This window comes from Tenrec ecaudatus, chromosome 18 (genome assembly GCF_050624435.1).
Source record: "Tenrec ecaudatus isolate mTenEca1 chromosome 18, mTenEca1.hap1, whole genome shotgun sequence".
Taxonomy (NCBI): domain Eukaryota; kingdom Metazoa; phylum Chordata; class Mammalia; order Afrosoricida; family Tenrecidae; genus Tenrec; species Tenrec ecaudatus.
In genome coordinates this window covers 3,020,447-3,041,393 of record NC_134547.1, presented here as the reverse complement: position 1 = coordinate 3,041,393, position 20,947 = coordinate 3,020,447, and the positions used below count along the sequence as shown (strand labels likewise).

Sequence of the window (20,947 nt, the reverse complement as noted above, 5' to 3'; positions counted from 1 at the left end):
GAAGAGTTGCAGTCCTGGAAACCCTACTCAGGGTCAAAGGTTTTTAGGGACATGAAAAGAGGATGTCCTTCAAGGAGATGGACTGACACTGCCGGGGTTTCCACAGTGGGTCTGCACTGTTTGGAAGATGGTCCAGGACCGGGCAGTGTTTCCGTCTGCTGGGGTCATGATGAGTCAGAACTGACTTGACAGCCCCTCCCAACAACAAATAACACTGTGTGTTCCCCCCCAGTGGACTGTTGGCCTGCTCACCGCAGCGTCGGCAGTTCAAACCCACCAGCTTCTCCAGAGACGACAGAGGAGGTTATCTGATTCTGGAAGGATGGACAGTCTCAGGAGCCCCCGGGGGCAGTTCTGACCCATCCTACAGGGTCGCTGTGTGTCAGAAGTGGCTTGATGGCAGTGAGTTTAGAGTGAGTTTGAGAGCTCACAGCCTCTCCAACCACCAAAGCCCCCTTTCCCGAGCTTTGTGCATTTAATACGCGATCTGCCACCCTCCGGCATTCAGTTCTCAGCATCCCAGTTCCAAGAGATCAATCACTTCAGATAGGTAGAATATGACAAATTTAATGTAATCATCTTGCAAAGGCATCTCATCCCCCCAATACAAAATCTCACGCCCTGTCCCTCCCACCTCAACAACAACAAAGTCCTTGTATAATAAATAATAGTCACTGCAGGGCGCTCAAGGAGTGAGAGCCAATGGGAGGGGACACAGGGGCCAGGCTTCCCAGAGACCCAAGAATCCCGGAATTCTATGCCCACTTCCTTAGGGCCCATCCCCACCCCAAGTATCCAGGCTCTCTGTTCCTACCTCCTTAGGGAGCCAGGTGCCCCTCTGCCTCCCACCTCCTCAAATAAATAAGTATAAATAAGGCACGGATGATTCCCCCACCCAGGTCCCCTTAAGGGACCATAGCGAACTAGGGGGAGATGGTTGGAGGGCCGGGGACATGGATGGTCCCTTGGCTGCCACACGGCCCCCGTCGCCCCACCCCCCGAGTCCCTAAATAAATAAATAAATAAGATGTGACTTTGAAGGGTGCCCGCTATGTCGGCTTCCCGAGTCGCGACATCCGGTTCTCGGCTCCGGTTGCAGATCACAGCCGGTTCCTCAGCACCAGCAAGCCCCGCACACCCCAGTCCAGCGTGAGGTGCAGGCCCCCCAGGATGGCGTGGGCCGCCCTGACAACCCCCCAGGCCGAGGCAGGAGAGGCCAGTGGGGGTACCGGGGGGTCTGGCGACGCTTGGGGCAGGGCCAGGCGGGCCATCTGTGGAGAGAGTAAAGAGCAGCCGGTTGAGTTTGTAATAGGTGTAGGCTGCAAGATGACTAGTTTGAATCCCCCAGCCGCTCCTTGGAAAGAGGAGGCTTTCCGCACCCAAGGGGAGGTCCTGTCTGGGACTCCCAGAGGGCCGGTCCTGCCCTGTCCTGTACGGTTGCTGTGAGTTGGCTTCGCCTTGAAGGCAGGGAGCTGAGTGGGGGAAGGAAGGGTGTTTGGGGCACCTGTTGGATTTGGGGTGGGGAGAGGTGGCTGGGCAGCTGGGGTTAGGAAACTCAGGCTGAAGGCAACACACACGTTGGTCATGTCAGGCTCCCGGTTGAAGGCTGGTGTCCCAGGGCCGAGTTGGGAGGGGTGGGGGGATTGAGGTAGGGTCTCCAAGAAAAGGCTAGGGTCTTGGAAGAAGTACAGCCAGAGTGCTCCTTCGAGGCCAGGATGGCAAGACTTTGTCTTACACACTTTGGACATGTGGTCAGCAGAGACCAGTCCCTGGAGAAGGACATCATGCTTGGTAAAGTAGAGGGGCAGCGGGAAAAGAGGAAGGCCCTCCACCAGATGGACTGACCGTGACTACACTGACGGACTCGAGCATAGGAACCAGTGTGAAGATGGCCCTGGACCAGGTGGTATTTCCTTTCTGTGCTGCATAAGGTCGCTATCTTGGGAGCCAGGTGAGAGCTGGCGTCTGGGGTCTCTATGGTTGGGTGGTCGGGGCTGGAGTCTTGGGGCCAGAGTCTCCAAACTGGGCAGAGGGTCTGGACCCTAAGGGTTGGGGTCTTGGGTTTGGGGATCTTCAGACATCGGGTCTATAGTTCTAGCACAGATCTTAGAATCTGGGTTTCAGTGTCTATGATCTTGGGGTTGTAGTGCCAGTCCATGAGGTCCTGGGATCTTGGTCTAAGAATCTGTAGTGTCAGCACAGGGTTTTCAGGACATGGGATCTCGTGGGCTTAGGTCATGGGATCACAAGACCTTGGAGCTACAGAACTGGGGGCTTCAGGGCCAGCAATTACAAGTGTAGGGTCACAGGTTTTAAGGACCTTGAGGTCACGGGGTGGGTGATGTCTCAGAACCGGAGTCTCACAGTGGAGTCTGGCTTTTCAGGGCCAGAGTTTAGGGTCTGGAGTCCTGAGCCAGTGAGGTGCCCCAGGGTCTGGGGTCTTACCAGGAGCTGCAGCCGGTGCAGCAGGCGGTCCAGCCGAGCCTGCAGGTTGCCCAGCTCAGGCTCCAGTGCCCGCAGGGAAGGGACCCCTGCCCGACGTAGCCACTGCACATGCCGCAGGTAGGACAGCAGGTCAGTCCTCAGCCGCGTCAGCACACCGGGGAGCTGTGGACCGAGGGAACAAGTGGTAGAGACAAGTGGCCCCCAAGGCCCTTCCCCGCCCAATGTCCAGGGTCACTTCCAACACTGATCCCACCCTTACCTGCAGGGCTCCCAGCGTGCCAGCACGCATGGCCAAGGTGGGCAGGGTGTCCAGGCTGTGGTCCCCGTCAGCTGGGAATTTGTCCCTCTAGTGAGAAAACAGATGTAAGAGGGACCTGCTCCCACCCCTGCCCAGCTCAGAGCTCTCTCTGGTCACCTGTCCCCTTTCCTCTCCAGCCTCAATCTCCTAGCTGGCCCTCGCACCCTGCTGCTCTTCCTGCCTCAGTTTTCCTCCCAGAGCCCCTGTGCTGGTGTCCCTGGGTGTCAGCCCCTCGAAGACTCCTACCCCCACCCCCACCAGCTCTCTGGGTGGCAACGAGGCCACACCCAGGCTCCACCTCTCTCTCTCTCTCTCTGAGGGTCCCCATGTGTGGCTTCTCAGTCATGGTCATCGTCACCAGGTCTCAGGTTTGCTCCTTCCACCTTGGTCCCTCCCTCCTGCCCTCTCCTTTGTCCCCTCTGCCCACTCCAGATCCAGGGTGCCCAACTCTCACTAGCTGCGCCACCAGCTGCCGAGTGTCCACCAGCAGGGCTCGGGTCAGGAGGACGGTGTTGTCCACCTCTGCTCGAGAGTCTGGGGGTATTTTCGGGGGTCCAGGCGGTGGGCCCAGGGCCAACACACTGTCGGGCCACAGGCTCAGCACGACCAGGATCAGAGAGCAAACACCTTGGGGCAGAGGGGGCACAGAGAGCTCCCTCAGCCTCGGGGTCTGAGGGAGGAGGGCTGGACTGGAGGTCAGGACTCCTGGTCTGAGGGAGGAGGGCTGGGCTGGGTGGGGGTCAGGACTCCTGGTCTGAGGGAGGAGGGCTGGGCTGGGAGGGGGTCAGGACTCCTGGTCTGAGGGAGGAGGGCTGGGCTGGGTGGGGGTCAGGACTCCTGGTCCTAGGGAGGAGAGGAGGCTGAGCCCCTGAACTCCTGGGTGTGCAGGAGGGGGCGGAGGGCTCGCGTCCGTCCGAGGGTGGAGCGCCCGAGGCAGGTCCCAGGCCGGGCGGGCTTCCCTCCCGGCCCTGGCTGCCCCGCCCGTCGGAGCAGACGCGGCCCGGGGCGGGTAGACGGGCCGGGCGTCTCCCGTCCGCCCCCAGACGCCGGAATCTGGGCCCCGGGGCGGGGCGTGAGGGGGGAGGCACAGGCCAGAACCTGTCCCCTCCCCCGGCCCCGTGAGCCCAAGTCGGACTTGGGGGCTGGGAAGCAACCAGAGAGCCCTGTCGCGCGCCTCCCGGGACCCGCGCAGGGGCCGCCCTGCAGGTCCCCGGGCGGCGAGGGCAGCGGCCGCCGCGGGGGACCCCGAGCTCACCTGGGCACAGAGGCCTGGGGCGGCGAGCCTGAGCGCCCCGCGGGGCGTGGGGGGTCGGGCCGGGCCTCCCCCGCAGCCCACCCCGAGCCCCGCCCACCGGCCAAGCGCCAGCCAATCAGCGACCCCCCGGCCGTCCACCCCGTATCACACCCCCAGCCCGCCCCCTGGTCCCCTCCCGCAGCTGTGGGCCCATCCAGCCGGCGTCCGACGGGCCCTACAATCAGTGTCACACCCCTCTCTGGGACAGGACCCTCACACCCCCTTCCCGGGCGCCCTAGCCCGTGGCCGCCCTGCCTCAGTTTCCCCGCCGCAGCCTCTCCTCTGTCAGGGCCCCCGGGGAGTCTGGGTGATCACCGACTCCTTGGGGGGCGTGGGGGTTACCTGCACCCTGTCCACCGCTCTCTGGGACACCCCACTCCCGGGATCCCCGGCTCTGATTTGCTCCCTGCGCCTCAGCTGGGACAGTGGGGCCACCTCGTGCCTCCGTCCTCGGCATCCTCTCTGCTCCCCACCGTCGCCCCGTCCCCACGCGGTCCACCGCGCACCACACTCGCCCCTCCTTACTGTTCATGTCCCCACCGAGCCAGGGGTCCCCGGCCGGGCACTGCGAGCTGCGGGCCGTCACCCTTCCGAGGCCGCCGCCGCGGGCCCGGGGTCAGCGGGGCCGGGGGCAGGCAGACATGAGCGGTGCGGGTGCAGCGCCGCCCGGCAGTGAGGGCGTGCGGCCGCCCGGGGGCTTATATAGGGGGCCGGGGCGGCGGCGGGGGGCAGGCGGCGGGGAGGGCGGCCTGACACATCCTGACTCACCCTCCCCGCCTGCCTTTCCATTCCGACGGGCGGCCGCGCTGGGCTCGCGGCTGGAGGAGGCGACGAAGGAAAAGTTGGAAAAGTTGAAAAGGGAAGGGGGGTGGGGCGGGGGGGTGGGAGAGAGGCTGGTGAGTGAGGTCATGGGTGTCCCCTCCCTCCACCTCCTCGCCCCGGGCAGACACAGGCTGGCGGCAGAGTCCGGGCCTGGCAGCGGTTGGGGGTCCCCCCCACGTGGGGGGTCCCTGGCTGGCAGAGGATGATGGGGAAGGGCAGCGAGGTGGGGGATCTGGGGGAGATGGAGGCTGAGGGACATAGGCAGAGCAACCGCCAAGAGATGGACAGACTGGGACACAGAGATGGAGAGAGATAGAGAGACTGAGACATATAGATGCAGACAGACAGCACAGACAAGGACAGGTATTCAGACACAGAGATGGAGAGACTGGATGCAGAGGTGCAGAGATAGACACAGAGAGGGAAATGGTGGGACAGAGACAGAGAGACACAGAGATGAAGAGACTGAGCCAGAGACATGGATAGATGCAGATACTAGGGCAGAAATGAGAGAGGAGAGAGAGAGAGAGAGAGAGAGAGAGAGAGAGAGAGAGAGAGAGAGAGAGAGAGAGAGAGAGAGAGAGAGAGAGAGAGAGAGAGAGAGAGAGAGAGAGAGAGAGAGAGAGAGACTGGAGCGGATGGTAACAGTAGGACAGAGATTCGGAAAGAGAGAGGGACAGGAGGTCCTAGACGCCAAGATGGAGAGACAGACAGTGGACGGATGGAGACAATGAGGAGGAGGAGGGGAAGCTGGGGAGGGCCGCTCAGGGGCAGTGGAGACTAGAAGGAAGGCCAGAGATGATTGGTGAGGACACACAGAGGCCTGGGGAGACCCCTGGAGGAGAGTGGGCAGAGACAGAGACTCAGAGAGCAATGAGACACCATGAGATAGAGAGACAGAGAGGGGGAGGGAGAAGGCAGCAGTTACACTGGGAGGCCTGAGGACTCTGAGGTGGGGACACCAGGGTGGGCACACACAGGTAGGGATGCTGAGACGGGGACAGCGAAGTGGGGACACAGAAGTAGGGACAGTGAGGTGCGACAGTGAAGGGACACAGTGTGGACAGTGAGGTGGGAACACTGGTGTGGTCCCCAGAGCCAGAAGGGGGAAGAACCCGGAAACTCACCATGAAGGGGAGACCGGGGACCAAGGGAAAGACAAGGGTGCTTAGAGGTGGGGCCCGGGGCACCTGACTCCAACCCCGAGTCTCAGTTTACTCCTCCATCTAGTGGGCACACAGCTTGCCTCTAAGTGTGAGAGACAGGGAGGGTGGGAGACAGAAACCATGAAGGGGGCAGGAGAGAGGGGAGGCAAAACCCCTGGGAGAGACAGGATCTGTGCGTTGGACCAAGGTGGGGAAGGAGGAAAGAGGGACCCAGTCACAGAGCCTGAGGGCAGGGGGTAGGGGGAGGTGTCCAGGCAAGACGGAGGACCTGCACAGATGTGGGGGACCAGCAATCAGGGCAGGGGGCCCCATGTTAACAGTACAGAAACCATATGACAGAGGGAAGGGCTGAGAGGATCAGGAACTTGAACAGCCTCGCAGGCCCCCAACCCACCCCTGCTCTGAGACAGCTGAGTTTGTCAGGGGGGCTTTGGGGACAATTAGTGGCTGGAGTCACTCCCCTCCCCCACCACTGGGGGCAAAGCCTCTGGTCTCCAGGGAGGTGAGGTAACAGCCCCCTCCCACAGTGGGACATGACTTAATCGTCTCAGGTGAGAGCTCCTTCCAGTCTGCCTTGGTCACCCCCCTCCCAGGTGGCCCCTCACCCTCCCATAGAGACCTAGGCCTCCTGACCACTGGGTCTCCGCCCCTCAGGGGGCCTGTTTCCGGCTGAGTCAGCGTGGGGGGCCCCAGGCTGCGTCAGTGAGGGGAAAGCTGACGTAGCACACACACACCCCCCTCAGATGGCTATGCCAGCCAAGGTGACTCAGGCCACCAGCCTAGGGGATGCACTGGCCCAAGGGGATGGGGGCACTGGGCCGGAGCCAGGCCAGACGATAATAAACACAGTAGTCCGCTTCCAGTCAGGGTGACCCCCTGTGTGTCAGAGGGAGGCTGCTGCAAAGGAGCAGCTGGAGGCCAGCCATGAGAGCACGCCCACCACACTCCGGACAGGGGGCAGCCCCTCCCCCGCAGACCAGGAGTCCTGACCCCCAGCCCTCCCCCCGCAGACCAGGAGTCCTGACCCCCCAGCCCTCCTCCCTCAGACTAGGTGTCCTGACCCCCCAGCCCTCCTCCCTCAGACCAGGTGTCCTGACCCCCCAGCCCTCCTCCCTCAGACCAGGAGTCCTGACCCCCAGCCCCTCCTCCCTCAGACCAGGAGTCCTGACCCCCCAGCCCTCCTCCCTCAGACCAGGAGTCCTGACCCCCAGCCCTCCTCCCTCAGACCAGGAGTCCTGACCCCCAGCCCTCCTCCCTCAGACCAGGAGTCCTGACCCCCAGCCCTCCCCCCGCAGACCAGGAGTCCTGACCCCCCAGCCCTCCTCCCTCAGACCAGGTGTCCTGACCCCCCAGCCCTCCTCCCTCAGACCAGGAGTCCTGACCCCCAATCCTCCTCCCTCAGACCAGGAGTCCTGACCCCCAATCCTCCTCCCTCAGACCAGGAGTCCTGACCCCCAATTCCCCCCCCTCAGACCAGGAGTCCTGACCCCCCAGCCCTCCTCCCTCAGACCAGGAGTCCTGGCCCCCAGTCCTCCTCCCTCAGACCAGGAGTCCTGGGCCCCCAGCCCTCCTCCCTCAGACCAGGAGTCCTGACCCCCAGCCCTCCTCCTCCCTCAGACCAGGAGTCCTGACCCCCAGTCCTCCTCCTCCCTCAGACCAGGAGTCCTGACCCCCAGCCCTCCTCCTCCCTCAGACCAGGAGTCCTGACCCCCAGCCCTCCTCCCTCAGACCAGGAGTCCTGACCCCCAGCCCTCCTCCCTCAGACCAGGAGTCCTGACCCCCAGCCCCTCCTCCCTCAGACCAGGAGTCCTGACCCCCCAGCCCCTCCTCCTCAGACCAGGTGTCCTGACCCCCAGCCCCTCCTCCCTCACACCAGGAGTCCTGATCCCCAATGCCTGTATCAAGGTCACTGGAAAAATGTCCTGGCACTGGGCAGTCTGGGCCATCCTTCCTGTGGGGAACTCAGAGTTCTGCATCTGCCTGAATTATGGGGTGACACTCCCTGCACCTGGCCCAGGAGCCTCTCAGATAGAGAACACAGAAATGAATGTTCTGCATCATGCGTTGTCCCCTGGCAGGGGACCTGGCTGGCTTTTGTGGGAGACAGTCAGGGTTAGCCAGTCGGTAGAACTGCTGATGGAAGATCCAAGAGTCAGGAGCCACCGGCTTAGTCCTCTGCACCACCAGAGCCCTGAGAGTGGGGAAAGGCACCAGGAGGCACTAAACAGTGATGGAGAGACGGACTGGGGCAGGCACAGGCCCCGTCCCAGAGCCAGAGCAGTGGTCCAGGCTCACAGGCAGACAATGAGAGGCAGAGGCCAAACAGGACCAGGGGGCTGTACTCCTGGGCTGGCCCCAGACTTGGTGATTCTGACTAGGTGTGAGGTCAGCAGGTCCGAGGTGGTATGTGTCCGTCTGTCTGTCCCTGGGGGGTCCTGTCTGGCCTCTGGGGGGTGACGGGGCAGGCCGGCCACAGAGGCAGCCCAAACCTGTCATTAGTGGCCAGAGCCGTGCCGGCAGCCCCCCCCCCCCCTTCAACCCAAAGCCGCGGCCCTGGGCCCCAGCCCCACCCCCACACCCTCCTTCTTCCCTGTGGAATCCAGGGAATTGGGAAGCAGGTCTGGATGATGTGGACACAGGAAATGGTCCCAGCTGCCCAGCCTCAGCCCCTAAACCCCTCTGACCCAAAACCCCCGGCCCCCTGCCGAGCCCCTCCAACCGATGTCATCAATGACGCCTGAGCACTAGGGCCCACTCAGCACCCCCCAGGATGTTTATGGGACACAGGGGGGGTGGGGGGAGAAGCCGGTCTGGATACCCAGAAGACTTAATCCCTCTGACCAGGAGCTTAATCCCAGCCCTCCTCCCTCAGACCCTGGGTCCTGACCCCCAGCCCCTCCTCCCTCAGACCAGGAGTCCTTCAAAGTCAGACTGCACTAAAGAAGCTAAGATCGCCCGTGCCCCTCCCCTCACGCACCCCCATCCCAGTTGCAGGGCAAAGTGGATGCGTTCAGCAGTAGAATGAAGGGTCTTGGGCCCAACCCAGGCCAGCCTCCCACTGAGAAACCAAGGCCCTTCCCCTCTGCTGGGGACAGGAGAAGGAAGCCCAAGTTCTGTTGCCAGGGGGTCCCCTTACTCATGAGTTGTGTGTACGTGGGGAAACGGAGACACAGGAAAGGGGCGTCCCTGGCCAGCACACATCACCTCCCACCCCCTGCTGTCTCAGCTGATTCCCACAGGCTCACTCAACCTCCAGCCTTTTCCTAGTCTGATACCCCCTGCTGTGGCTGGGGGAACCTCCACCCAACCCCCCCAGCACCAAGTGGATGGGGGCCCCACAGGCCAGGGTAGAATTGCCCTTGTGGGTTCCTGAGGCTGACATCCAAACAGCTGGTCTGGAGCAGCTGGAGCACATGAGGGTGGGCACCTTCTACCAGCACAAGTCACAGCCTCGGAGTCAGGAGTCAGTTCCTTACAGGACCTGGTGGAAGTGTCCCTGGGGGCTTCTGGGAGCATAACTCTCAATGGGAGCAGACAGCCTCTTCTTCCTCACACGGGGTGGCTGTTCCTTCACACGGGTGGCTCATGGGTTCAAACTGCCCACCTTGAGGTTAAGAGCCCAGCCGGCTCCCGGGCCTCGTGACTCACTGGCAGCCAGTCAGTTCTTGCTCAGCGAGCCTATAGGTCATGGTCGAACCGCCCCTGTGGGTTTCTGGCCAGGACAGACAGCCTCCTCTCCCTCCCTCAGAGCGGCTGGTGGTTTTAAACCGCTGACCTTATGATGTGGCCCACTCTGCCTCCAGGCTCCCTGGGGTAGCCGGTGTATTATAAACAGCCCGACAGGTCTACTCCTTTCTCCTGTAGTGAACCCCAAACCCCACTGCTGGGAGGTTGATCCCTAGGCACAGTGGGAACCCAATAGGGCATGTAGAAACGGGCCCCTGGGGGTTGTTCTCCGCGTCGTAAACCTTTAGGGGAGATGATAGACTCTTCTGCCTCTCACGCAGCGTCCGGGGTGGGTGGGGGCTTTGAACCGGTGCCTTTTTGGTGAGCAGACCAACGCTTTTAAAGCGACTGGTCCCCCAGCTCCTGGAGCTCTAAAAGCAACTCCCGTGGCCCTGCAGGAGGTGGAGGTGTTGAGGAGGGGAGCCCCACAGAGAAGGGTTCAGATCCTCCCGCTCCAGGTGGCCTGGTTCCCGAACAATGGGGCTCAGTGAGGCCCAGGGCCCCTCCCCTAGCGAGGGGGAAGCCTCCCTAGCAACCAGGGCCGCCCACGTGCCTGCGCCCTCTGGTTGCTAAGGAAAGGGATTCCCTAGCAACCAGGCCAACCGGTCCTGGGCCCAAGGGAGGGAAATACCTCAGTTTAAAAAAAAAAAAATGGGGGCTCAGAATCCCCATGACTCCCTCCAGAGCCCCTGCCCCTGGTTGCTAAGGAAGCAACTCCCTAGCAACCAGGCATAACCAGGCCAGCAGCATCTCCTCCCCACCCCCACCTTCCCTCCTGACTCATGACTGCTAAGGGGACCCCCTAGCAACAGAACTTGGAATCTGGGGGCCGTGGGCAGGGCGGGGCCGAGGTGTTGCCCAGCGATGGCCAGCCCCACAGAGGCCCCAGGGTCTGGGGAGGCGACATGGTGGCTTCAGGGGTCTCTGTTCTGAGTGTCCTCCTGCTCATGCAGGGCTCAGTAGGTGAGGGGCTGGGAGACCAGCAAGTCTAAGGAGGGGTCCCCGCCCTACCACACCACCCCCAATATCTCTCCTTTTCTCCCACAGATGGGAATGGTATCCAGGGATTCTTCTACCCATGGAGTAAGCCAGAACCGGGCCCTGATCCGAGGGAGGAGGAGCTGGGGGTTCAGGACTCCTGGTCTTGGGGAGGAGGGCTGGGGGTCAGGACTCCTGGTCTGGGGGAGGAAGGCTGGGGGTCAGGACCCCCGGTCTGAGGGAGGAGGGCTGGGGGTCTGGTCGGCTGGTCAGGGGGTGGGGGGAGGCGCTGCTCCTGGCCCCGCTGGAAGCCGCTGCTGCGCCCCCAGGCTGTGAGGGTGACGTGTGGGACCGTGAGAGCTGCGGGGGGCAGGCGGCGATGGAGAACCCTAACCTGTGCCTGCGCCTGCGCTGCTGCTACCGGGATGGGGTCTGCTATCACCAAAGGCCCGACGGTGAGGCAGTGGGGTCTGGGTTGGGGTGGGGTCGGGGCTCGCGGTGGGCTGGGCGGCCCCTGAGGGTCTGAATGCTCTCCCCCACAGAGACGATGCGGCGGAGACACCTGTGGGCGCTGGGCTGGACGTGCGGTGGCCTGCTCCTTCTCATCTCCACCATCTGCATGTTCTGGTGAGTGGGGCGCTGTGGGGCGGGGGCCCCGCGCCCCCCAAAACGAGCAGGGCGCCCCGAGCCTGACATCTCTCGGGCCCGCAGGTGGGCCAAGCGCAGGGACATGCTGCACGTGCCCGGCTTCCTGAAGAGCCAATGCCACAGCCTGAAGTCAGTGTCGCTGCTGTCCAAGAGCAAGGGGTCGTCCATGAGCCAGAAGAAGACGTCGTCGATGGGCAGTATGGCAGCCTCCCAGCACCCCGAGAGCATCCAGGAAGCCTCTGTGGCCGCGGAGGGCGTGGGAGATGCTGAGGAGGAGGAGGTGGAGGAGGAAGAGGACTAGGGTCACCCCAGGGGCACCCTGCAAGAGATGTATTGTTGATGGATGCCTGGTCTCTTTCCTGGAGCCATCTTTTCAAAAATGGTGGGATGTATTGGAGGGAGTGGCAGTGCGGAGGGAGGCTCTGAGCAATAATAGATTGGGGGTTCATGGGGTGTCCCAGGCTGGATGGGGCATCCAAGCTATAAACATATGGGGTGTGGGTTTCAGGGGGGCGATGCTTTAAGCTTGGGGTGTGGACTGAGGGGGTGTCCCAGGCTGGATGGGTGGGCCAAGCTATAAGCATGATGTGGGGGTGGATTTGGGGGCATCCAGGATTTAAACATAGGACACTCAAGGAGTGTCCCAGGTGGCTTTTCCAGGCTGGAGAGATTCTGGAATGGAAGCATTCTGGGGGTAAGTTGGGGGCAGGATCTGAATTGAGGGGAGCCTGGGCAGGGAGGATGTGGCCTGAGAAAAGGGGGTATTTGGATCCACTGGGCAGCTAGGCTTGAAGGTATGGGGCCCTGCCCTGGGTCCGTCCATGGAGATGGGCCACCCGCTATCTTATGGCGGGAACTCAGTTGACCTCAGCCCTGCTGCCCACCGCAGGACCCACCTAGTTCCCCAAGGTTGTGCCCAAGGCGTGGGGGCGCTCCCAACAGCCAACCATCATCTCCCAGACTCCCCATGGGCTGCATCTTTCCTGAACGGCACACCACGGTCGAAGACTCTGTCATCCATCCCCCTTCCCCCATCCTCCTTGAGGTGTGAGACATCCCCCTCCCCAATGAAAGTCTACAGATGCCTCCGGCATACCCCCTGTGGCCCCTTCCCCAGTAAACACACCCTGATAGTCCAAGCCCCCCATAGTGGCTGCTCCCCAGAAGACAAGAGGCCACAGAGGAGCTCCACTGAGGCTGGGTGGGGTCCTTGTCCACTCCCCCCCACAAAGGCTCTACCTGAAACTGGGCTCCACTGTCCCCATCGGTCTCTGGTCTGATGACACAGGTAGCCCCTCTATGGCCAGAAGGAAACACCCAGCCACCCTACCCGCCTCTCAGTTTATCCCTCTCACAGACAGCAGACAGACAGTGAGGCAGAGCCGTTTATCACAGTGAGGAGCAGAGGTGGGAAGGGCGGGTGGGCCTCTTGATGATCCAGCGGTCTTGGGGGCGGGACTGCTTCTTCTCTTGGACTGCTCTTTCCAGGTAGGGCCATAGGGTCATCTGCAGGAGGGAAGCTGGTGTGACCCACTGCTGGACTCCCCGCCTCCCACCCTCCCAATCCCAGAGGTGCTCTGGCCACAGGGAGGGCGCCCTGCTCTGCTCTGATCCATCCATGCCCACATCTGGTCATCTGCTCCATTTGCCCATCTCTCCAAACTGAGGGTACTCCTTCAGCTCGCTGGAAGTCAGGGGACAGGATGGGGGGATCGGGAAGCAGGGAGGGGAGGAAAGGCAGACAGAAGGTGGTGGGACTGGGTAGGGGGGTATGGGGGGGGGGCGAGGTAGCAACGGGGAGCAGGGAGGCTGATGGAGGAGAGCAAGTGAAACAGGTGCTTGTGTCCTGCTCTATAGTCATTCTGGCCCCAGCTAACCGCCAGTCCTCAGTGGTCTTCCAGGTGCTGGGGGCATCTCCCCCTGACACTCAGGAGGTGTCCCACCTTAGAAGCCCCGTTCTCCTTCCAAGGCAGGGCAGGAAGTCACCTTCCAGTCAGCCTGAAAGTGCTTCAAGCATTGTAGGCCAACGACTAGACTTCCAGAGCCAAGTCAATGGTTTCCATTGCTAGAGAGCCAATTCTAACTCACAACCGAGCCCCCTTGGGCTTCCAAGACGTCAAGTCTTTACAGGAGTCAGCAGCTTCATTGTCCCCGTCCTGCCCACCCCCTCCTCCAGCAGCTGGTGGGCTCAAACTGTTGACCTCTTGGTTAGCAGGTCAACCCTTTCGCATATGGAGACAAATGTAGACCGCTTCCACAAGGTATAAGGGGGCCCATCCTTTCCTGAACTTCCGCAGACCACCGAGTAAGCGTAAGAAAGGGCAATGGCTCGTGTCGCCCCGGATGCAGGGGTGGGAGGTGAATTCATCAAGCCCACAGGAAGCGGCTGTGTGGGGGGGATGGTGTGGCCCTTAAGTGCTGCCGACTACATATCACGACCCTTATGCACCACAGACAGAGCCCCGCTGGCCCGGCGCCCCACTCTCCATGGTGATGTCGGAGCCCGTTGCTGCAGCCTCTGTCCATCCATCTCCATCTCGTCCAGGGCCTCTCTCGTCTTGGCCCATCCGCTTTACCAAGCAGGCTGTCTCTCTCCAGAGACGGGTCTCTCCTGACGGCCTGTCCAAAGCAGATGGGAAGAAGCTGCCTCCTCCTTGCCCCCAAGGAGCACTCTGGCTCCACTTCTCCTGACAAGACAGATGTGCTTGCCCTTTCGGCAGCACGTGGCACTTTCAGTATCACCAATTCGGCTTCCTTCCTCATTCATGGTCCAACTCCCAGGTGCAGGGAGGCTGCTGGAGATGCCAGGGCTTGGGTCAAGCGCACCTCCGTCCTCAAAGCAACCTCTCTGCGTTTCAACGCAATAAAGAGGTTTACCCAGCGCGTTGCACTGTGTGATCTCTGGACTGCTGCTGCCAACAGCATTGATGATGGAGCCAAGAAAGCCCAAATCCTCCACAACTCCCGTCTTTGCTCCACGGTCTGCCCATCCAGTGTGTCCCCTGGTGGTGGCTCTCTGCATGGCTGTAATGTTGGAAACTCGTGTGTCACCAGCTTTTCAAGTGCCACCAGCCCCGCCTCCCATCAAAAGAAAAGAACGTTTCAGCAGAGCTTCCAGGCTGAGAATCGACAACAAAGGGATCCACCGTCCACTTTGGAGGTCGTTGCCACGGACCATCCCACGCATCGCCGTGGGCTACCAGAGTTTCATCTTCACAGAGCCTTCATCGGAGAAGCAGCTTCCATCCGTTACGCTCCAGTCCATCAGTGAACCCATCCACCCACCCACCCACCTACCTACCTTCCCAGACTATCCATCCAGTCACCTGTCGGCCCACCCACTTACCCACCTGTTCCAACACATCCATCCATTAACTAATGCACCCACACACTCAACAGATCCGCCCACCCAATCATGTCTACCCATCTGACAACTCATCTATCTACGCACCCATCCACACTCACCCATAATTCACCCACCCACCAACCACCTCAATATCCCCAGGAGCCCTGGAGGGGTAGTGTGTGTGCAGTTGGCCTGCTAACCACTAGGTCACCAGTTCTAGACCACCGGCTGCTCTGCTGGAGAAAGATGATGTTTCCTATTCCCCGAACGAGTCACAGTTCTCACTCTCTCCCGCAAGGTGGCTATGAACCGGAAACTTGGATACTCGGGAGCAGGTGTCCGCCAACTGCGGCCCATGGGCCACGTGTGGCCCGCCAAGGACATTTATCCGGCCCACCGGGTGTTTTTGCCCCGTTTTGCTTTTTTACTTCAAAATAAGATATGTGCGGTGTGCACAGGAATTTGTTCATAGTTTAAAAACAAAAACAACTATAGTCCAGCCCTCCAACGGGTCTGAGGGACAGTGAACTGGCCCCCTGTTTAAAAAGTGTGAGGACCCCCGCTCTGGAGGATTAGACAAGGAAAGGCAAGTTAGACCTTAAAGAACACGCGGGAAGGTTTCTGGGTGGAGCAAGGCGCTAAGGACCCTCCTGGTTGGGAGACGAGAAAGGACAGGGGCTACCAGGTGTGGCAAGCCTGGTGGTGACCTGGGGGCTGAAAGGCATCAAGGCAAAAGCCGTCTCTCAGGGACCCACGTGTGGCTCGGATCTCAAGAGAGGGCACCGGGGAGCCAGAGCAGGGCTCTGCGGAGACCAAGGTGGGCCGATGACCGCGTGTGTGCGTTGTCCCTGCTACCCCGCTGACTCTGGCTCACAGCAGCCTTATCCAACAGCGCGGAACACGGCCCTGTCCGGCACTATCTTCAGGACGGCACTTAGGCCTGGGCCCATTGTTGCAGCCACGGTGCCCATCACCTCGTCCAGGGCCTTCCTCTCCTTCGCTGCACCAAGATTCCCACCAAGCACGAACCACGTCCTCCCCCAGGGACTGGTCTCTCCTGACAACCCGTCCAAAGATGAGTTCTCGCCACCCTCGCGCCTAAGGGAGATCCGTTGTTCTTTTGGGCCGTCCGTGATAGCTAGCTTTCTCTCTCTCTCTTTTATAAAAATCATTTTATCAGGGGGCTCTTACAGAGATTTTAACAATCCCCACATCAGTTCTATCAAGCGAACTTGCACAGATGTTGCCATCATCCTTTTAAAAACATTCTACTTGAGCCCTTTGAGATCCGCTCTTCTTCCCGCCTCTCCCTTGCACCCTCGTGAACCCTTTCACAAAGTATATATTATTATTTTATCATATCTTTCATGGGCTGCTGTCTCCTTCCACCCCTCGCTCTGTAATTCATCGCCGTGGGGGTGGGGGAGGGGCCCGGTGCTACACATCCACCATCCATGCTAAGGAAGGAGGGAAACTGGTAACTTTCAATGTTCATCGCGTTGCCCCGGAGGCTCCAGCACGTACAGGCCGGCGTTGGCTCCAAACAGAATGCCTTTAAACAAGTCTCTGTGGCCAGGGGTGGCTGCAGTCAAGTCCAATCAGTCATAAGCTCATCTTCAATCTCACTCCCCAGCCAAACTCACTGCCATGGAGCCATGCTGGTGGTTTCGAACTGCCCACCATGCCCACCATTTCATTCCACACCAGTCGAATGTTGTTTATACCACGATGGCAAGCTGTGTCATCATTTGAAGTCAGTCAATGTGATTTACAACAGTACGAGAATACAGAGGGGGGATTGGTTTAAAAAATCATGTAAACATCTCCGTGGATGCTGAAAAAGCATTGGATACGCTCCAATATCTATTCATTATAGAATCTCTCAGAAAATTAGGGATCAAAAAAATAATAATAATAAAAAAAAAAAAGAAAATTAGGGATCAAAGGAGACTTGCTCTATCCTGAAAGCTATCAACAAAAATCCCGACAACCTCTCAAACCAAGCAGGACTCCTCTTTCTCACTGGGGAGCAGGCAGGGCGGGGGTGGGGGGGGTTTGGGGGGAGGACTTCAAAGTAAATACATGAAGGTCCCATTGGAGCAGCGGCTTCTGAGGGGGCGTGTCTGTTCAAGTCAATGCAGAAATGCACTTTGCTGGGCAGGAGGGCAGGGCAGGCGAGATTCCCAAGGGATAATTCGGATTTGATAGATTTCTCTCCAAAGGACACGGAGGGATTTACGAAGATGAAATAAGAGGCCAGGAACGTGGTGCCACGGGGGGGGGGGGTTCTTTCTTTTTTAGCTTCCTTTCAGGACAGACAGCGCACCTGCTGACTCTCGGAGGAGGAGCGTAGCGAGCGCCAGAACACGCACCGGAACCCCGACCTTTGAGCCGTTTGTTGGGAAACCCTGACCCCACCCATCCTCCAGCCCTGGTCTCGTTCCTTCCAAGGAACACCGACGACCGACATCTTTCCGTCTTCCAACCTCAGAGGACACAGATGAGGAGGGCGAGTGGAGTCCCCGGGGTTGGGGTGGGGGCGCCCAGGTGGCCGTGTCTGATGTGGTGTCCAATGGAGAGCAGGGAGTCCTTTGAACGTTCCCGACAGAGACAGAATCACAGACAGACCTGGGTGGAGGACGGATCCAGAAGTCATAGCTTCACATTCCTTCCTACTTTGACATCTTTGATGCGTAAAGCTTTCTATCATTTTTGTGACGATGTCTTTTTGACTCACCCGAGTATGTTCAGAGGAAAGGGGACAAGAGCTAGAGGACAGACAGGATGACGTGGGGCAGGGTGGTGGTGGAGGGCGTGGAGAGCGGGGAGTGAGCACTTGGCCTCCCCTGAATGTCCCCTCAGCGACTGCCACCCCTTTCAGGATTCTCTTTTGGGCCACCTGTCAGGAAGAGCCAGTTCCTCCGAGTGCAGACGGCCTGGCCCACCTGGGGCAGGACGTGGGCATGTGGTGGCCCTTGGGGTCTCCCATGCTGCAGGGCGTGGAGAACGGGGTCAATTACCCTATAGAGCCGGTCGTGCAGCCAGGGACTTGCAAGTACTGTGCATGGCTGCCTGGGAAATCTCCCTGCCTCGTGGGGGCTCGTGGTGGGAGGTGGGGGGGGGGGGGAGCAGCTTCTCCGTTTCCCAAGTCTTATACCTCCCCCTGCTGCCTGGGGCTATCCTTGCATCTTCCTCCTACATTCTCATTCTCTCTGGGTCTCCATCTGGGCCCCCACTCCCTGCCTGTGCACCTCTCTCCCATCTCCCCCAATGTCTCCCCATCTCTCTCCCCACCACATCTCTCCCCAATGTCTCTCCATCTCCCCCCAATGTCTCCTGCTCTCTCTCCCCACCACATCTCTGTCTCTCCCCGCTCACCCCCATATCTCTCAGTCTCTCCCTAATGTCTCTCCATCTCTCCCAGGGTCTCCCTGCTCTCCTCACGATCTCCCCCAATGTCTCCCCTCTCTCTCCCAACTGTCTGTGTCTCTGCATCTCACCTTCATGTTTCTCCATCTCTCCCCCACCTTTCTCTCCTCCATATCTCTCAGTCTCTACCCAATGTCTCCCTATCTCTCCCTCTACCTCTCACCTAACCCCTACGCCCCGCCCCATGGCTCCTCTGCCTCCCCCATCGCCCGCATGTCTCCTTGGTCACCTCCATCGCCCCCCTAAGGGCCTTCCACGCCATCACTCCCATATCTCTTGTCTTTTCCCCCTCCCCATGACCCTCTCTGTCTCTCCCCATGTCCCCATCATCCCTCCATGGCTCCTCCATCAACCCCGACCCCTCCCCATGTCTCCTCTCCGTCTCGCTCCCTGCCGTCTCTGTCTCTCTCCTGCGCCTCCCTTCCCCTGCTTTCCGGGGCCATCTGCCCGCCCCCCGTCCCAGCCCCACCCCCTGCGCCCCTCACCTGGCTCGCTCACTCGGGGCCGGCGCCCGCCGCCCCGTGCCCGGCCTCCAGCGTGGCCAGCTGCAGGCGCACACGACGGGCACCGGCGGCGGGCGGCGGGGGCGCGCCGGCGATCCTGCGCGCTCCCCGGGTCCCGGGCGCGGCGCGCGAGGAGGAGGCCGGCGCCGACCAGCGGCGGGAGATCTTGCGCGCGAGGCGGGCGAGCGCCGAGGGCCGCAGGCCGTAGTCGCGCTCCAGCTCCTGGCGGGAGATCTCGATGTTCCCGGTGTACCAGAGGATCCAGCCCAGCAGGCTCAGGAAGACCAGCAGCGCGCCCGAGTAGATGAGCAGGTCGCCAAAGTCGCGGCCGCCCACTTGCAGCTGCGCGAACACGCCGGTCAGCAGCGCCGCCATGCCCGCCACGTCCAGCGCCACGGCCAGCAGCAGCGCCATCCGGCAGCGGCCCAGGCCCGAGGAGGGCGCGGGCGCGGGCGCGGCCGCCGGCGGGGCCGGGGCTCGGAGCGGAGAGCCCGGGGAGGTGCAGGCCACCACCGCCGCCGCCATGGCCAGGCCGCCGCCGCCAAGGGCTGGGGAAAGCTTTCCGGGTGCGGCCCGTCCCGGGGCGGGGTCAGGGGACGGTGCCAGGTGTACCCGCTGGCCTCCTGGTCACCCGAGCTGGGTCGAGCGCCCACGGGCTCTGCTGGGGGGCACCCAGGGGGCGCCCAGGGGTGTGGCCCGCGACCCCTGGACCCCAGCACAGCACACAGTCAAAATCGGGGGGGGCCTAAAAGAGGCAGCAGAGAGCGGGAGGTGGGGCGCGGGAATCCAGGGCGCTGCTATTGTGCAGTATGACCTCGTGCGGCCTCTTCCGCGATAGGTCCCTTAGTGGGGACACCCGCAAACCCAAACCCGGCCGTGGAGTCCATGCCCACTCATAGGGAACCCCATGTGCTCCAACGGGTTGTCACAGCTGGGATCTTTATGAGAAGCGGGTGGCCAGGACCTTTCTTCCGCATCGCTGCTGGCTGGGCTTGAACCGCCAACCTCTAGGTTGTCATTGTTAGGCGCTATGGTGTCGGCTCAGATTCCGTAGCGATGACAACCCGTGCGCAACAGAAGGAAACACTGCCCCATCTATGCCTACCTCGCAGTCCGCCTTATGAATGCGGCCCCTTTTGCAGGCACTGTGCCAATCCATCTCCTGGCAGTCTTCCTCTTTTTGGATGGCCTCTTCTCTACCAAGCATGATGCCCTTTCGCAGGGACCAGTCTCTCCTGATGGCGTGTCCACAGTGCCTTTTTGTTAGCTGCTGGTCAACCACTGGAGTCACCCTAGACACTTGTGGTGAGATAACCAACGCCCACTGTCTTCTGGCGGATTCATGAAAGCGAGTTTCCGGAGCAGATGTGGGGGAAGTCCCTGGTGGTCAGCTGGGTCTAATAAGGAGGCCCTTGAGGCGTTCCCACAGGAGAGCGATGCCCCAGGTGGTACAGGGCTTTATCACCCTGATGCTTGATTAGTCCCCTGAGACCTCCCGAGTCTCAACCACGAGGACCCTGAGGTACTGCCAGCACCAGGCCTGCCCCTTCAGGATGACCGGATACAGAGAGTAAACTTCCAGGGCAATGAATGGACATGGCATTCAAAACAAAAACAAACAAAGGAACACTCACTCCCATGTCCCCGTCGTTGAATCGATTGCTACTCAAAGTCACACTGCAGGGCACAGTTGAATAGCTCGCCTTTTGGGTTGCAGACAATCTCATCTTTCTTCCTCTGAGTGTTTGGTGGGGCTTGAACCGCTGATGTTGTGGTTAGCGGCTTAGTGTATAGCCCACTATGCCACAAGAGCTCTGGGGATATAAAATATAAAAACAAACCCAAATCTACTGCCATTGAGTCAATTCTGACTCATGGTGACCCTCTCGGGCAGGGTAGAACTGCCCCTGTGGATTTCCAAGACCTACCTCTTAAAACTTTTTTTACGGATGTTTTATTTTTAATAAGAAATTATTATAGGAAACCGAGCTGATTCCAGGAACCCAAGTGGAAGGCGAATTTTGGGAACGACGAGGGCAACGAATGTATAAGGGTGCTTTGCTCAATTGATGTATGTATGAATCGTGATAAGAGTTGTATGAGCCCCAATAAAAAGATTTATTAATTTAAAAAAAGAAATGTATTATATGCTCCTCAGAGAACATTTGGAAAATACATCAACTTATGAGGCAGGAAATAAAATTCGTTCAGAATCCTGTCACCCGTTTTTGTCCTTTTCCCTGTAGTAATAATAAAATAGAATATTTGTAGCTATGTCTTTGCTTTTAATAT

The 20,947-nt window shown here is 60.2% G+C and overlaps 3 protein-coding genes across 3 annotated transcripts; 1 reads left to right on the top strand and 2 right to left on the bottom strand.

Moving 5' to 3' along the window:
* Nucleotides 1-551: 551 nt before the first annotated feature.
* On the bottom strand, nt 552-4,699 carry IL11 (interleukin 11). The gene is made up of 5 exons (XM_075537431.1): nt 4,563-4,699; nt 3,198-3,370; nt 2,705-2,791; nt 2,446-2,607; nt 552-1,271 (listed from the first exon to the last, which is right to left on the bottom strand). The coding sequence occupies exons 1-5, from the start codon at nt 4,567-4,569 to the stop codon at nt 1,101-1,103; spliced, it is 600 nt and encodes a 199-aa protein (XP_075393546.1). The 5' UTR covers nt 4,570-4,699; the 3' UTR covers nt 552-1,100.
* A 5,957-nt stretch (nt 4,700-10,656) lies between these two features.
* On the top strand, nt 10,657-11,678 carry TMEM190 (transmembrane protein 190). The gene is made up of 5 exons (XM_075537815.1): nt 10,657-10,714; nt 10,799-10,834; nt 11,059-11,184; nt 11,272-11,356; nt 11,441-11,678. Exons 1-5 carry the CDS (start codon nt 10,657-10,659, stop codon nt 11,676-11,678), a joined length of 543 nt encoding a protein of 180 aa, XP_075393930.1.
* Nucleotides 11,679-12,752: 1,074 nt separating this feature from the next.
* On the bottom strand, nt 12,753-19,371 carry TMEM238 (transmembrane protein 238). The gene is made up of 2 exons (XM_075536397.1): nt 18,638-19,371; nt 12,753-12,883 (listed from the first exon to the last, which is right to left on the bottom strand). Exon 1 carries the CDS (start codon nt 19,178-19,180, stop codon nt 18,647-18,649), a length of 534 nt encoding a protein of 177 aa, XP_075392512.1. The 5' UTR covers nt 19,181-19,371; the 3' UTR covers nt 12,753-12,883; nt 18,638-18,646.
* Nucleotides 19,372-20,947: the final 1,576 nt, after the last annotated feature.

What these genes read in the sequence shown, in the direction of transcription:
- TMEM238 (XM_075536397.1), bottom strand. Translation starts at nt 19,180, where the DNA reads ATGGCGGCGGCGGTGGTGGCCTGCACCTCCCCGGGCTCTCCGCTCCGA.
- IL11 (XM_075537431.1), bottom strand. An exon ending in GGCAGCTGGTGGCGCAGCTA is followed by an intron (nt 2,792 to 3,197) that starts GTGAGAGTTGGG and finishes TTTTCTCACTAG; the next exon opens with AGGGACAAATTCCCAGCTGA. An exon ending in GCACGCTGGGAGCCCTGCAG is followed by an intron (nt 2,608 to 2,704) that starts GTAAGGGTGGGA and finishes CTCGGTCCACAG; the next exon opens with CTCCCCGGTGTGCTGACGCG.
- TMEM190 (XM_075537815.1), top strand. Translation starts at nt 10,657, where the DNA reads ATGGTGGCTTCAGGGGTCTCTGTTCTGAGTGTCCTCCTGCTCATGCAG. An exon ending in GCTCATGCAGGGCTCAGTAG is followed by an intron (nt 10,715 to 10,798) that starts GTGAGGGGCTGG and finishes TTTCTCCCACAG; the next exon opens with ATGGGAATGGTATCCAGGGA. An exon ending in GGGATTCTTCTACCCATGGA is followed by an intron (nt 10,835 to 11,058) that starts GTAAGCCAGAAC and finishes CTGCGCCCCCAG; the next exon opens with GCTGTGAGGGTGACGTGTGG.